We start from the raw sequence: 17,417 nt of genomic DNA on the forward strand, positions 1-17,417 counted from the left end.
ACTTCCAGTGCCTCTAGGTACAGAATAGGCGTAATGCTTGGGGACCTAGCATCGATTCTTATGGAACTCTGCAGAAGACAGGAATTGATGGAGAGCTGGCTAATTCAATCTGTACAAACTGGTTTTTCTAGAGACTTATGAGGTGTACTAATCCAAGTAGGAGTTGTTGGTGCCCATTGTATAAATGGATTCTTTGAAGTATAGCCTGGATTGTCATCAATATCAAGAGAAGCTGACCACTCATGTAACACCAACATACCTGGTGCACCCTTATCAGTGATTGGTAGACTGTTGATTACTATCTAAATAGTGGAAGCCTAAATTGGCCGGTGAGGGTCAAATGCAAATTTAGTCAAGAAGAAGGAGGCTGTGAGGATCAAGGTCCTCATGAAGCTGATCAGCTTTGTCCTTTCAAAAATGTTCTCTTTGAAGGGGAAAGGGTTTATTGGGGCGTAATTAGTAAACTTACTGGGGTCTAGATAGTAATATTTTTAGGAGGGGCATTTTTGACCAGTTTTCAAAAATAAGGAAATCTGTGAGAAGAGAGGTGTTTATGATATCCAAGTTAGGTGTGTGAGCATTAGAAGTCAAGTATTTAATAATAAATGGTGCAATGAGTTCATCAGCATTGGAGAATGCTTTTAGAGAGCTTTAAATAAACATCAAGAATTGTGTTGTCAAGAATTTGAAGGAGTGCTGGGGAAAAGGGGGGGTTAGTTGAGAGGAGTGTGTCTGAGGTTTTTCCAAATGGGTTGTGGATTTCCCAATGTTAAATTTTATCGTGTGGACTTATTAAAGTTGGGTGGTACAATGCGGCGTTCCGTGGTATTTCACTAAGAGATTTCTGTAAGCCGAGTTTGGGGTTTGCTCCTTCTGCCACAGCAATCCTAAGTGCCTTGGTCAGGGTGCACATTAACCTGTCAGTCTCACCATTTTCCTCTGGCCATTAAGGGGTGACACAGTGGAGGTCCATAAATTCTGTACTCTGGTAAGGTGGTCTGTTGTCTGTCTTGATCTTGAATGGTTGGGAAACTCTCAAAATCAGCGCTTATCTTGGACCACTAGGCTGTGCAAGGGTCCTCTTTGATTATGGGATCTGGGGTTTCCTGAGAGCTCGTCAGGTTGGCATGCGGTACATTGGGGCACCATCTCATCTACTGCATCTTGGAGGTCAGGGAGTCACACTTTCTTCCGCATGCCAGACTTCATCTTTACAGTCCCTTGGTGCCCACTGTGGGCCAACAGTGTCACTTGACGTTGTAGGTTTGCTGGAATCACAAGTTCTTTTGGCTGGGTGGCCATCATAAAAAAGGTAGTTATTCCCCATCTACTATTCTTTATGGTTGTACCCCTACACTCGCTGAAGACTTTCTTTCAAGAGCTGAGATCCTTATTCTCAGAACTGGAATGGGTACAAAGTATAAATGCTTTGCACTTGATAAGGCATGCGTTGCCTGGATGGTGGCGGAATGGGATTACCAAATTTAGAAGTCTATTTCATAGCCTCTCAGTTAGTGTGGAATGAGGAGATGGGTGTCGGTAGGGACCAACCAGGAATTACAGGATCTAGACCATCTATTATAGGAGGGAAATTTCTTGAAACCACTCTATGACAGGACCAAACCGAGACACACTTACTCAAGAGCAGTGAGGGTCATGCTGGGACAAATACACCAAGAGATTGAAAGTGGACTCCCAATACTCACCCTGCCTTTCACTGTGGGTGATACAGAGATTATCAGACATAGTGGATCAAAACGCTACGCAGATTTGGACTCAAATGTGCATCGACACACTGGATGACACTTACACTGAAGGTAAACTACGCACATTCAAAGTGCTAGTGATTGATCTTGGCTTGCAAAGAAGACAGTTCCTAACCTCCAAGCCACTGCCTGGTGTGCTCTGAGGTCTATGGGGAGTGCAAACAGTGGAACCGCCACACTAGGATACAAAGCAGGGCAGTGACATGTATGCACTGCGCCCTAGCCCCCACCATCTCAATTACGCTGGAACCCCAGAAACTCAAATGGGAACAAACACTTGAGCATGGCATGTCAGACAAGGAATGCGGAAAAAATACTGCATTATACTTAAACAGTGAACAGAAACTCACAATTCAAATATGCGCAACTCAATTATTTACACTGTACATACCTATCCCTGGCAGGTCTGGCTAATATGTATCCAGCGCTTCCAACAGAATGGCCCTAATGTCGTGCTGAGATGGCAGATTATTTTCATATGGTGTGTGACTGCCCACACATTGTTCCCTACTGGTCTACTGCTGACTGAAATAACTGCCAGATTACTGCCCAATACGGCAGCTGTGTGCCTGCTGGTGTGCTTCTTGAGACTGAAGACATCCAGAAACACCTCCTGATTTATAGATCTGGCTCTGCTTCTAGGGAAGCGAGTGATAGCTATGCAGTGCAAGGCAGCAGAGCCCTCATCGAGGGCACACTGGCTACAAGAATTAAATAAATGCAGCACAGCAGAGATAAATATAATGACACACATCTATCAGCAGACAAAGAGAGGATCCACCACTGCTGAATGGGAGGTGCTATTCCTGGCTCTGCAAACCAAATCTGACTCTATGCCCCCATGACGATGATACACTGCAAACAGCAAACACACATGGATCAACAATAATGCACTGGATGATGGGATACATGGACTTACCCAACCATTCCAGACAAGGAAGAACGACACATAAACAACTAATGTTAAGGAAGTATGGAGATTGTTTAGACACATGTTCTGTGTACACGTTATTTACAGGCGAACCACACAAAAGCTGCAAAAGGCAACGGTGGTCTCTACATGGAGGATTAGAGAATTAGTGTATGTGGGTTATTTGAATATATACATAATAATACTTTGAAAACTAATAACGAGCTATACAAAACAAAACTAACTAGTACAGCGGTTGGGAAGAACTATTACAGAAAATACTTAATTTCAATTAATACCAATAGCAAAAAGAAAACATCAAAAGCAGCTGAAGTTATACCTGGGGAAGTAGCAGTCTCCATGCAGAGACATAATGGCAAAGCATGAAAAAAATGCACGGCCTGAATGAAATTACATTTTGCAATCAAGATACGCAATGCTAAAATATTTTGGTCTTTCATTGGTTGGAGCACTTGGTCCCATAAAGCAGTTGAAGATCGTTTAATATCTATTAGAACATTGGAATGTTGGGAGCTCCATTGAAAACAATGGAGCGCTCTGGGCTTATAATGGCTGTTATAAGCCCAGAGCACCAACATTCCAATGTGTCTTTTTTCACAGCTCTGGCTGTGAACAAAGACTTCAGGGAGCCTGAGGGGATGTGAATCCCCTCGCGTTCCCTGAAGGCTTTGTTTTGTTAGAACATTCTGCCCTCTAGTGGCAGAATGTTCTAATAGCCTTATAGCCCTTCGTAGCAGGGCTATACCGGCTTTTAAAGTCCCTCTGCTTTGTTAAAGTCCCTCGCCTTCGGCTCGGGCCTTTAACGCTGCAGCGGGCCTTTAACAGCCGGTATAGCCCGCTACGGCGGGCTATAAGGCTATAATGATACCTGGAATTCACATATAGATGATCCTTATGCTAGGAGTACGTCCGCCACACCTGATCTTTTGAATTACTCAAATATTGATCTGCCAGTTTTCCAAATGGAAATAGAAGCATTGATTAAGAAGTCTTGATCTTCAAAAGCAGCTGGCCTGAATGGGGTACCGATTGATCTGTTAATAGCTTAACCCAGTCTTTGGAGTGTACTTTGCCACAACCTATTTATATGGGTCTTAGAATCAGACAACATTCCATCTTCATTGAAAGTTCCTGTAATACATCCTATATATAAAAAATAATCAAAGTGGAATCAGAAAAATGATGCCTCATTGCTCTCCTTGATGTCAACCGAAAGCTCTTTGCAAAAAACATATCTGTTAATCTTTATACTTGGGCTGCAAACCATATTTTAATTCCATTCGGTCAAACTGGCTTAAGGCTCGGCGTTCTACAGCTGTCAATATTACCCTTAAACTTTAGGTGAAAACTTTAAGAAGGAAAAGTAATAGATATGCATGTTCTATTAACTATTCTTCTGCATTTGATAAAGTAAAGCAAAAAAAAAAAAACTCCGGAAGATATTCAGGAGTTAGTTTGACAATATTGCATGTGTTGATATCTCTGCATAACAAAACTTGACTTCAAAGTAAATTAGCAAGGATGGCTTTGTCACCTAAGCTACTAACCACAAATAAACCAAAGCAGGACAGTATTCTAGCCCCTCTATATTTTTCACTGTATATTACAGATTTATCATCATTTTTAAACAGAACTGAAGGCCTGTCTGCAAAGCTGGGAATTAAATCAATTATCTATCTGATATAATTATCTTCTTGTTGGCTCAATCTGGTCTACAACTTTAGTTATCAAATCGACAAGAATTCAACCATGAAAAGGACTTGAAAGCCAAGGGAAATCAAAAACGATGTCATTTGACAACTCTCGAAATCGATTAAGACTAAAAATTGATTTCTACATTTTAGAAGAAGTCTAAAGCTATAACTACTTAGGGCTAAGGGTGGATAATAATTTAACATGGCCAAATCCCACTTTTAACATGAAAACTAAAGCCTATGTTATCACACAATCGGTTAAGATATTTTCCAATGTCCATGGCGGCAGAGGCTTTTGTCAATCTAAACTCGTGCCCTATTTATTATACTCTTCAGTTGCCTTTCAGGAAAAGTTAAAAAAATGACCTGAATAAAATTTATATAAAAGACATTAGATTTTTATTGAACCTTTGTTCATCTACTCTGCACAACCAATTAAGACTCTAATTATCTCTTACATCGATAACCGCAAGTCATACTGCTACAAAGTTAAATTATGTCTGTTATTGTAATGTGGCTGATGAAAACTCTCTAAGATTCCTGATATAAAGAGTTAATAAGTATAAATGGACACACCACTGAATTGAGTCTTGCGGCTGCAAATAACCTAAATTCCAAGAACAGTTCGCTGCCACGATCCATTCTTTCTAAGTAACACTCGATCTGAGCACAAGGGCTTAATAAGACAGACTATGAGAAAGAACAGTGGACTAGTATAAACATGCACACTACACACTAGAATCATATACCTGCTTAAATCTGGAATATTTAGCCTATAACTTGGAACCTGTATGTAAACTTAAATATTTAAGATTGTGTCTTCTGTTGATTTCAACATACCAATTCAAAGTCTTATGGAACACACATTTTTTTACCTTTGAAGAGGTGTCATCCCTGTGATTATAAGGATATATCATTTGTCAGTGTCCTGCACTATTGGACTTGAGGAAAAAATATTTGAAGTCTGCATTCATTATTGCTAATTGCAGATCCCTTGAGAAGCTATTATGTACTGTTTTTCTACAAATGGCTGCTAATTCATTGGTAAACTGACAACATTTTTAGATCATACATAATAATGCCAACTTGTGAAAATGTAAACAGGAAATTATTTTATGAATGTTTTACACATCTAGCATTGTTTTAATTATTTATGTATCTCAGCTCATGTTCTTAATTATTATAATGGATATTTTAGTATTTCTATACATTAAAAAAGTTACAATGGGAAAAATGGAAGAAAGAAAATTTGCTATTTGGAATATAACGTGTAGGCAGACAATTGACCACAGAAGACACGGATTGGGACACCACCGTAATGCAGCAGCAGTCACAAGCAGTAGATCAGGACATTAAAATACTCTGCAGTAGTATGCAGCAAATACTTATATCTATAGACATCAAAATAGATGCATTAATTCAGAGAACTTGACATAATAGCTCAAAGAATTGGCAAGAATGAAAGTTGCATTACATCTATAAAACAAATAAAGGATAATGTTCTGGCTCTCACAAAGACAAAAAATGAGGACTTGGGGGATAGATCAAGACACAATAACTTGTGCATCATTGGTCTCCCTGAGTCTTCGGACAACGGCAAATTAGAGACCTGTATAGAAAACATGCTAACCTCCCTAGTTGAAACAGATAGGTTCTCCAAGCTATTATTCATGGAGGGAACACACAGATCACTAGCCACTGGACCCCCACCAGGCAAACCTACAAAACCGATAACAGCAAGTGTCTTATATTATAGAGATAAGGAAGCCCATAGGCTTGCAAGGAAGGAAAAAGATCTAAACTGTCGAGGCAACAATATTTCTATATAGTCCGATTTTACAATTGCAATGCAAGAAGCATGGAGAGCCTACACAGGGGTACAAAAAAAGCTAAGACATTTGGAAATCCCTTATGGCCTTTTATATTCTGCTCACCTTCACATTACTTACAAGGGGAAACGCGGCTCTTTGCTAGCCCACACTAAGTAACACAGCTCCAAAAAGACTACAGCGTACAAACCGGAAATAAAATCTCCAAATACAATGAGCTAGTTGAGTGAGAGGCTAACTATATGGGAAAATTAGAAGGGTATGCACTTCTGGAGAAAGGGGGAACGCTCAGGATAATTTTAGCACATATAAATAAATAGGCCCCGAGGTCACTGAGTCAATAGTCACGACTCTGCAGGTATTTGAGGTGGCGTCTGGCCCATCAGTCAACTAGACAAAATCCTTTATTTTTCCCCTCACTAGTGGCGAGCCACCTCAGTCACTCCATCTAGGTGGTACTGAACTGACCTGGACAGTTGAAACAGTTCGCTATCTTGGGATCAATCTTTATCATTTCCAGAGGGACTTATTCGAAGAGAACCTAAAGAGGGCACTCACAGCCATTAAATCTCAGATTGAATTCTGGAGCTGCTTGCCCTGGCCCTTACAAGGAGAATATACCAATATACCCTCCATGACAATTGTTTCACAAGCTGAAGTTCCTTTTGGGAAAACTATATTAAGACGACAAGCAACGTCATGGTGCCCTCAAAAATCTCCAAATCCGGTGGGGCAGGGCAGATTCGGAGCCCCATCCTTTGAATCATACTATCTTGCAGCCCAACTTTAGTGTGTGTCTTACTGGATGGCTGGTGTTAACCTGTATGAAACCAGTGCCGATGAAGTGCCCCTACCGTTTAATGTCATCTACCAGCTCCTGCAACCCTCTGTAAAGCTGCACTGCTCTTTGTCCCTACATGTTTGGGTGGGCCGCAAATGTATCATCCAAGTTTTCCCAAATGACAGGTCATATCCAACCATACGCACCAAAGATTCCCCTTTGTGGCCTGTCACGCTTCCCTGGGTTCTTCACGGGTGGGGATTTAGCTGCATGGCACCACAGTTCGATTGCCACTTAGGGGATCTATTTCAGGACCAGTACTCAGTAACATCCAATCAACTACGGCAGGATCAGGGCCTCCCTCCAGGACAATTTCTTGTCCATGGCAAAATATTGGCTACATGCCGATAGCTGTGGCACACAAAAGATGAGGAACCCCCCCCCCCATGCCGTCATACATACTCTACACCAGTGGTACAAGGCGTCATTTGATAACATGGCTAAATAAGGCAGTCCGAGAACACATAAGAATCCCTGTAGCAACCCTTCATCAGAAATCTGAGGATGACATTGGGTGCTCCCGCCACGTCATGGAGTGGACAATGGCACTCGAGTTCCCACAGGAAATATCACGCAATGCACAAATCGAAAACATGCAGTATATGGTATTACACAGGGCCTACCCTCACCCTGTCCAAACGTAACTGCATTTTCCAAGCTGACCACCTCACCTGCCTGACAAGACGGTCCAACACTGTGGATTTCCAAAACATGCTCTGGTCCTGCCCTACACTGAACTCCCCCACTTGAACTTATGGGCAGCGACTGCCTTAGAGATTTACTTGCGGGGAAAAATCAGGCAGTTCAAGGCCGAATCGTGAATCTGGCCCTTCTACTGGCCAAACATACCGTGACACTGCACTGGAGGGATCCCCAACCCCTCCACTCACCCAATGGAATAAAGAACTGCTGAGATGGGGAGATGCTAAAAGGGCAAACCTCCATTATGAAGAGGCACATCGCCTTCGCAAAAAGTCTATTGCGGCAGCATGGCACATGATGCTAACGCAATATCCGAGAAACGATACAAGAGAATGGATGCCCACCAAGAATGTTAGCCAATGAGGCACTCAAACCTCCTCTCCCCACCCCGCTCGCCTTGACTCCTGGTCCCGGCCGTGTATGTGACCCTCCTGACCAGTGCGTGCATGGGATCAGGCCCCGGGAACAGTTGTGGTAGCACTGTGCGGTTGTACGGCCTGGCCTGCTTTGTTGCCCATGGCCAGCATGTAGCCCACCCGCCCAGGCAAGCCCACGGCCCCCCTGCCCTGCATTTGCACCTGTCACCCACAAACGTGCTGCAATTCAGTTGCTACTTTCTCCCCAGTTTTGATACTATAGATGTACATCTGTTTCTTGATTCACCACCCGAGTTCTACTCACCACGAGCTTCGGCCCAGCTCCATCCATGCAGCCCATCCCATTCCCAGCTCTGCGGGGCTGCTGTATTGCCTTGATTCCCTGACCTGTTACTCCAGTTGTACCACAGTAGCAATTTGACTATGAAGCCGGACTCACCGACTACCACTTCTGTACCTATTCAAACTGTCATTTTGTTTGCTTATACTTAGGTCACTATATTAAGTCGTGCGGGTACTGTAACAAGTAAAAAAAAGCCTCAATAAAAAGGTTTTGAAAAAAAAGCACAACCCTGCAAACATCATAGGGGAATTTGTAAATTACTATAGAATACCATACTATAAAATACACCCATTGCTACGGTCACGTGCTCCTGAACACATACATTCATACTTAGAGAACATGGCCATAGCCTGATAGGGAGAGGGATAAAGGCAATTTATTTTACAACCCTTCACACTAAGGGAGATAAGGAAGGTGATAACTGAGCTTCCCGATGGAAAAACCAACGGTAGGACAAACCAGGGGGTCCAAATTTGATAGAACATTGATCTATTAGTTTTGCATCTCCTTGCGGCCTTTGAAGAGACCACACAAGAAGGCAAGCTACTGAAGCAGGCGATACTTATCACATTACTGACACCGGAAAAGGCCACAGATAAATGTGATTCTTGTAGAACCCTATCTTATTTAAAGTAATTAAAAATCGGCCCCTACCAATGCTCCAGAAACTGGCCCTTGTGCAATTTGTTCCAGGGAGTTCAACTGCACATAATTTGTACACCCTATTTGCTGTTATTCATCAAATAGAATCTGAAACTAATGTGGCAACTATTTTTCTAGATGCCATCAGGGCATTCAATTCCACTTGGTAGAAATATTTATTTACCATAGTAAATCAGGGGCCGTATTAATGCAAATGGCGCATTTTCATTGCTTGTGCCGGGCGCACCTTTTAAACTTGCGCTGCCCTGGAGGCAGCACAATCCTGTGAAAAACAGCCACTCCATGTTTTCATAGTGCAGGCGGCAACCTGCCTGCACTTTGAAGGGGGAATAGAGATTCCCTTGAAGGCAAGTGTAGTGAGTGACTGCACCTGCCTGCAAGGGGATGTCTGGGGGGGGTCCATGGTACCCCCTTCTCCCCCTACAACGGGCTACCATCAGGGGACGCACTGACAGTGTGCAACCTTTTAGGTGGTTCACCATCAGTGTGCCTTCTGACAGCTTCTTTGCCTCTGCGCCCATGTCTGAAATAAGGTGCGGGAGCAGAGGCAAAGGGATTCCCTCATTTGCATGGGACCACGCCCCCATGCACATGAGGGAACGCCCTCTGAAGATAGTGCTGGCACTTTATGTGCACCAGCTCTATCGGACCCTTCTGTAATACCATAGGGCTCCGGGGCACGCAAAGCGGGCACAAACGCCTTTTGCGCTCCCAGGTCACTTCTATAATGCAGCCCCAGATGGGCATCCCTCGCCAATTTGTGAACTGGATCAGACTCCTATATACCTTCTTTACTGCCAGTCTCTTTATTAATGATCAAACTTCCCAAGTAATTGTAATTGAGCAGGCACAAGAAAAGGCTGCCCCATCTCACCAATCATATTTGCACGTTTGGTATCACCAAAATGGTTATTATCCCCAAGTTCCTCTACTGTTTTGTCAATATTTCGATCCCCTCGCTTGACACTACTTTCAGTCTATAGCAAGCGTGATGAGCAAGCTATTGTGGGCAGGAAAGCCGCCCAGACAATCCTGGAACACACTAACTAAGCTGTAACTGATGGAAGGCTTCGCAGCCCCAGACATGGAATTATTGGCCCTATGTATCAAAAAATAGATTTACGAGTCCTTAATAGTGATTCTTTGCGAATCGCTATTAAGGACTCGCAAACTGCTATGTATGTAGGAATCGCAATAATAATTGTGATTCCTACTCATTCCTTAATTGCGACTAGCAAATTGCGGCTTGCAATTAAGGAATCCCTTCCCATTCATTCCTATGGGCCAAGAGGCCCTTAGGAATGAATGGGAATTGCGTGTGCAAATTGCGAGTACCCAATAGGTACTCGCAAATTGCGAATGCAATTTCAAGGGTGCAAGGGTTCCAAAAAGACACCCTGTTGCGCCCCTGAAATGTGCATGTGTGCACATGTGGCGCACATACATGACTAAGGGCATGCCACATGCCACTTTGAAACTTGAAGTTGATAGTAATTTGCAATTCCTTAAGGCAATATCACAATTTGCGATGCCTACTAGCATAGCATTTAGGGAATCACAAATTGCTATTCTCTAAAGGCAAGCGCAAAATAGGGAATCGCAATTTTTGCGATTCCTTATTTTGCGAGTAGGTTTAAACTTACCTACATAGCACACAGCTAAATTGCGATTGCAAACACTGAAATTCTGCGAATTTCAGCGTTTGCAAACGCAATTTAGCTTGATACATCTGGTCCTATATTATGTGTGTGCACAAGTGCAGTGTACGTACATCTCATTTCACCCCCAGCATTACATGGCTCACCTAGCAGTTGATACAGATGTTGTGCACCCCACCCTTCTTGCATCTGCACTTAATATGCACTGACTGGTGTGGGACCTAAGAGGAATCACTCTTTGAAGCCTGTGGTTGTCCTGAACTTTTAAAGAAGGTGTGGGGCAAATGGTTCAACCTAGTCCTCTAAAGGGGTTGCGGGTGTGTAGGCTCAATGTCCCTTACGGGCATTACTTTACCCTGCAGTATGCCTTATGCTCCCCTGTCTCCAGTTGTGTGGCTGTAAACAATCGTCATTATGTATTTGATTCTGCTACCAATGTATTGTTTTGATGTGATTTAAACTCAATAAAATGTATTATCAAAAAAAATATGTCAATCCATTTTTTTAAAACCAATGAATAAGAACAGTACAGTGCACGATTTGAGAGTGGAAAACACTTGAAAATAAGGTGGGAATTGTAATTTTGTACTGAAATAAATCCCCACTTGTCCACAACCCACTCTTTACTATGAGGAGGGAAGAGACGGCAATCACAGAACAGAGTAAGCTGAACCTTAATAAGGGGTAAGATCTCTAAGATGAGGGGACCCTCATCAATGTCTGGGAAAAATATTGAATCCAAAGTATTATGTGGACAAAATATTGTGTCAAGAATATGGAGGACAAAAATATCATGAAGGTAAGTTTCTATGGGAAAGCAAAGGTTTACTATACTTAACTCCACTTATATGTACCTTGAATATATCTACCTTGATGTGTATATATATATCTTCAAGGTACGTAGATATGGAATTAAGAATAGTAAATCTTTACTTACCTATTTGTACTTACCTTCTCGATATTTTGACCCTCAATATTTTTGACACGATAATCTGCCCACATGATATTCTTGTCCTCCATATTCTGTCAGTGATCTACCTTCACCATAACCAACAAAATTAAGTTAAATGTTGCCTTGAACCCATTAAACTTGTATCTGTCCGATCAGCCCAAGATAGAGAGCAAATGAGTAACTCCAGACTTCCTCTAGAGCCACCCAGGATTACAGCCACTCAAGTTAGTAATTGTCAGTAAGACATCCAAGCGACTAATAACAGTATTGTACTGAAAGAAGCAGCGGGTCAGTCAAAGTACTACAGTGCAAACCAGAACAAATGGGACATAGACCTAGACGTCCTCATTACAGATTAAATATGGGAATATACTTACTCAAACAGGGGAATTACTGCCCAGCAGTAGGATCAACGTAATTCACCATAGACACCTCCTCAGAACATAAAACAATAGAATGGTGGCACGGTTGCGCAAACCTTGTGCATGCCCAATATCTCAAATTCACCACATATATATCCAGTGCTACTACTGAAAAAGGCAGCCATCACTTCCTTCTTTTATCAGGAGACGAAGAACTCCTGAAAACAAATACACATAATCCTGAGCACCTAAAAATGCAATAGATGTTCAGTCCTGTAGTTGTCCACAATATGCAGTTTTCTTTTTTTCTTTCTTTCTTTACTTCCAAAAAAGTCTTGGCAGGTGTAAATAGTCACAGACGTAGCCAAGGTACCAACTTCCAAGCAGTGGGTGTCAGGAACTATTACCAGAGACTAGCAGACCGATATCTGGTCACCAATTCTACAGTACCCCTTGCAGTCTGAAGAGCAACTAACCCATAAGGAGTAATGAAGGATATATGTATGACTCATGTGTGAAAGAGATTTACATCAGAATGTAAAATTGTGTACAGGGAGGTGATGTGGGAATATTTAAGGAAATGTCAGCTATTATGCAAATGTCCTCATGGGTTTGTTGATGTTAATTACAAAAGTATAAATAGAATAAAAATCACCCTAATAGAATATTCCTTAATAGGGGCTACCCAGTGAAGTGAATAAACAGCAATTTGCTTTACCCAATCCTGCATCTCTATCACCAACAATATGTCTTCAGGAATGTTGCCTTATTTGACGGCGTCTGTTGGGGTTTGAGGTGTCCTCTGACAGGACATCTCAAATGCTATGAAGAATTTCTGTGATTTCTTGTCAACATGTTTCTAACTACAGTATTTTTGAGGTCAAATATCAACATTCCATTTCTTTATCACATAGGTTCATAGTGGGTGCAAGCATCAATAGCTACCTCGAATCTGGAATCATAGAGAACTTTTCATTCCATATTATACAATTAAAGGATTATGAATATTGGCATTCTTGAAATGCCGTTTACTCAACAACTCACCTTGTATCTCGGGATATTTTACCACATAAAGCAGGGCCCACAGGAGTGTGGCAGCAGTGGTTTCCGAGCCTGCTATGAACAAATCCACCACAACTTGCACCAGGTTGGCCTCATCATATGGAGCTCTTGGATCATTTTGGGTCTGCAGAGGGAAGAGTTTTACTCAATAAGTTCAAAGCTCCAAGTCACACAGAGCACCAGCACTGTCGAAAAGCAATCTCCTGACTCCCTGATTGTGCTTCTATCATCCACAATCTGGGCTTCAGACTGCATAATACACTGGCTTCAGGCTGGCACACTTACTTCAAACCTCCTGCACGATGAAAGGCACCCCTATACCCCACATGCTGTTCTGTGCTTCATCTCCCGCGACAGGGACAATAGTCAAGGGCTTCCAGAGGGATCTGCACGGCTGCCAACAGAGGGAATTGTTGTAATCTACTTCAGAATGTATTGCTTTCGTATTCTGATGATGTCAGTGGAATGTCAAAGTGAGGGTGATTCATTCTATGTTGTGCGAGGCTGAGCGAAGCAGCGGATGAGACTGTTGATGCTGGTTTGGATATCTACAAATAAAGGTCTTCTTCTACAACCTTTCAGACAAGGACATATTATTACACTGGCGACGAAGGACCAAGCTTGATTGGGGACAAGCACTCGATTCCAGCATCAATTCCCCTACGATTTTGGACCCACGTAACGTAACGTTCAACGAGAAAATGTCTCGTTTTTGAAATTCCTTGGATTTTACGAAGAAGAACGTTACGTTAAGAGCCTCGGTTTACCTCAGAGGGGAACTGGCATTACTTTCAACTACTATATGCCATTTCTGGACTTTCTTAATTGAATTTTTAAAAAAACAAAAAACTGTTTTTGGAGACTACGAGCTTCGGATGGCTTTGATGAAATATCGGATGGCCCTGTTGAGAGGTCGGAGGTGAGGGATTCCCTTTTTAGTGAGGACGGAGGTGAGACTATTTAGTTTTTTTTTTATATCAAGTTGGTCAAGAACATCGTTGGAACCGTGCATTCTTTGAATGTGTTAGCGCTCGCACTCACCGCTTCAACATTCTCTGCTCGCACTCGCGTATGCCATCATCCGCTGCATCCGAATGCATTTCCTGAGTTCTTAGACGGAGTGAATCTCTCGTCATTACGTTGGTTTATCCTGCGTCAGCGCCATTTTGGATTGGGGTGGTTTTTTTTTTCTACGTGAACCTGCGTCAGCGCCATTTTGGATTGGGGTTTTTCCGAATACGTTTTCTGTTGGATCTTCAGAGCAACGTAAACATCGGCGCTAGTTGGATTATTGGGTTTTGGATTCTTTTACGTGTTTGAGGCGTTTTGGACATCGCATTCAAGACTCAGTTTTCGTATCCTCGACGGAGACTACGGTGACTACTTTAATTATTTTAGTTTATTTTGTTCAAAGTGACTAGATTATCTACTATTCTCTCTTTCTTTCACTCCGTTACTCTGTTATGATGGCGGCTTCAACAAGCATGTCCCAACCTCCACCTTTTCTTTCGGAAAAAGGTGATCCTATACTTCCTTGGAAAAGGTGGAGGAATTTATTTGATTCTTACATTGTTGCCATAGGAGGGGAAAAGTTTTCAGCCATCAGGAAGCAAGCCATTTTATTACATAACCTGGGAGTTGAGGGGCGAAATACATATGATAGCATGGATCTCATTCATATTGGAACGGAGGAGGGGGAGCCTAATGATGTTTATGAAATGTCAATGACGATGTTGGAGAAGTATTTTGGCCCTAGGATAAATGTGGTCCTCGAGAGACATAAGTTTTTCACTAGAGTCCAGAGTAGCAATGAAAGGGTGAAAAGTTATATTGCCTCTCTTAAAACCCTGGCACGTACATGTGAATTTGGAGATCTCTCTGACTCATTAGTCAGGGACCAGTTGGTTAGGTGCACAAACAGTACCCGTGTGCAAGAAAAACTCTTATCTAAAAATCCTACATTAGTGGAAGCTATCGCGATTGTAGAGGGCATGGAAAACACCTCTTCTTGGGTAAAAGAAATGAAGAGAAACCATGAAGAAAAAAAGGAAGCTAGTGAAGTCCATGTTGTAACAGATACAGAGTATTTAGAGAGTTCTGATAATGTAGCAAAGGTTTCTTCACAAGAGAAGTCCAAGGGGCCTGAGAAAGACTTACGTACTAATGCTTCCCATAAGAGTTCACCAGCTAGGAGTGACAAGGAAATTCGTACTAACACTGGCGACAGTGAAAAGAAAGCCATGGACCAGTCTAAAATGAAGTGTTTTAGGTGTGGGAGTTCCTCTCATTTCTCTAGCTACCCTCATTGTTATGCCAGGGAAGCCACTTGCATGAAGTGTGGGGTCAAGGGACACTATGCTAGGGTTTGCAGATCGACTCGCAATTCGAGCAAAAAGACTGAAATTGTGCGCACTGTGCTCTTGTGTATTGATGGTGGCGATGGTGGTGAAGGGGATGTTGATACTGGGAGAATAACAATGCCCGAATGCAAAATTGGTGTGGATGACTTTGACTTCGTAGTCTTAGCTGATTCGGGTTCCCCTTTCACGATGATAGGGAATAGACAGTGGGACGAAGTTGTGGGTTTTGACAATGTGGTGCTCATTCCACCGGACATTAGTCCGGTCAGCTATGGAGGTGCAAAAATAAATGTTCTAGGGTATATTGAAGCACGCATTACGTTTAAGGACAGGAACACTTTGGGTAAGGTTTATGTAGCGGAAAGAGGGGACAACCTATTAGGATGGAGGCATCAGCGTGATTTGGGCATTATGCTTAATCCTAACGCCAAAGATCCTAAGGATCAGGTCATGCTGGTGGATCGTGAGGTTGACAAGGGGGCATCTGTTAACCAAAATTGTGTGTATTTTGACAGATTCCCTGAAGTCTTTTCTGATATGTTAGGGTGTCTGAAGGGGTTTGAGCATCAAATCATTTTAAAAGATCGAGCCGTACCATGTGTGCACAAAGTGAGAAAGGTGCCGAACATGATGATTGAACCACTAAAGTCTGAACTTGAGAGGTTGTTAAAGCTGGGGGTTATAGAAGAGATAGAATCCTCAGAATGGTTGGCCCCGATTGTTTTGGCCCCGAAGGATGGTGGAGCAGGTATCAGAATGTGTGTTGACTTAAGAGGTTTGAATGAGTGGATTTGGGTAGATCGACAGCCTTTACCAAATATTGCAGAGTCGCTCAGTACGCTGAAAGGGGCCCGCATTTTCAGTGTACTAGATTTGTCGTCGGCTTATCACCAGGTTCTTTTGCATGAGGGTTCAAGGCACCTCACCTCGTTTGTGACACCTCTGGGGGCATTTCGCTTTCTGAGGATGCCGTTTGGCTTGGCATCAGCAGCGGCATGCTTCCAGAGGGTCATGAAGAAGGTTTTAGATGGTATTGATAACATCATGTTTTTTCAAGATGATATCTTGATATATGGGAAGAACGATGATGAGCATAGTCGGACGTTACTAGAAGTTTTAGGAAGGTTAAGAGAGAAAGGTCTAACAGTAAAAAAAGAAAAATGTCGTATTAGAGTAGAAACTGTTACTTATTTAGGTCATGTGATCTCTGGTGAGGGCATTCAACCGAAATTGGAATTGGCACAAAGTGTGGTGAATGCTCCCACGCCCAAGGACAAGGAGGAGGTAAGGTCATTTTTAGGTCTTACTGAATTTTATGCCAAGTTTGTTCAAGGTTTTGCTTGTGTAACCGAGCCTATCAGAGCGTTGTTGAAGAAGGGTGCACATTTTCTGTGGTCTAGTGAGTGTCAGGAAGCTTTTGAGGCAATTAAAATGGAGATTGGGAAGATGCCTACTCTGGGGCATTTTGATGCTCATAAAAAAACAATATTGACTACTGATGCTAGTCTTAAGGGTTTGGGAGCGGTTCTTTCCCAAGTGATCGATGGGGAACACAAAACGGTGGCGTTTGCCTCCAGGGCTCTGAGGGGAGCTGAAGCGAATTACTCATGTATTGAAAGGGAGGCCTTGAGTATCTTTTGGGCAGTGCAACATTTTAAGTTTTATTTGTGGGGGATTCCCTTTTTAGTGAGGACGGACCATCGTCCCCTCACCCAGATCTTTTCTTGCAGACACAGTGAACACATCACTCCTAGGATCAAACGCTGGAGTGAAGGATTGCAGGAATATAATTTTCAGGTGCAATATATACCTGGGTCTAGCAACAAGTCCGCAGACTGTCTCTCTCGGTTACCTTTGGCAGGAGACGGTGATGACGA

The 17,417-nt window shown here is 42.6% G+C and overlaps 1 protein-coding gene across 1 annotated transcript in view; it reads right to left on the bottom strand.

The window, feature by feature from the left end:
• The window catches only part of LOC146802023 (cytochrome P450 2J2-like), a 472,990-nt gene that overhangs the window by 149,577 nt on the left and 305,996 nt on the right, over nucleotides 1–17,417 (bottom strand). The window contains exon 6 of the mRNA XM_085621578.1: nucleotides 13,163–13,304. Coding sequence (XP_085477704.1) covers nucleotides 13,163–13,304 — 142 coding nt within the window. The remainder of the gene's footprint in view (nucleotides 1–13,162; nucleotides 13,305–17,417) is intronic.

This window comes from Triturus cristatus, chromosome 8 (assembly GCF_964204655.1).
Source record: "Triturus cristatus chromosome 8, aTriCri1.1, whole genome shotgun sequence".
Lineage (NCBI taxonomy): Eukaryota > Metazoa > Chordata > Amphibia > Caudata > Salamandridae > Triturus > Triturus cristatus.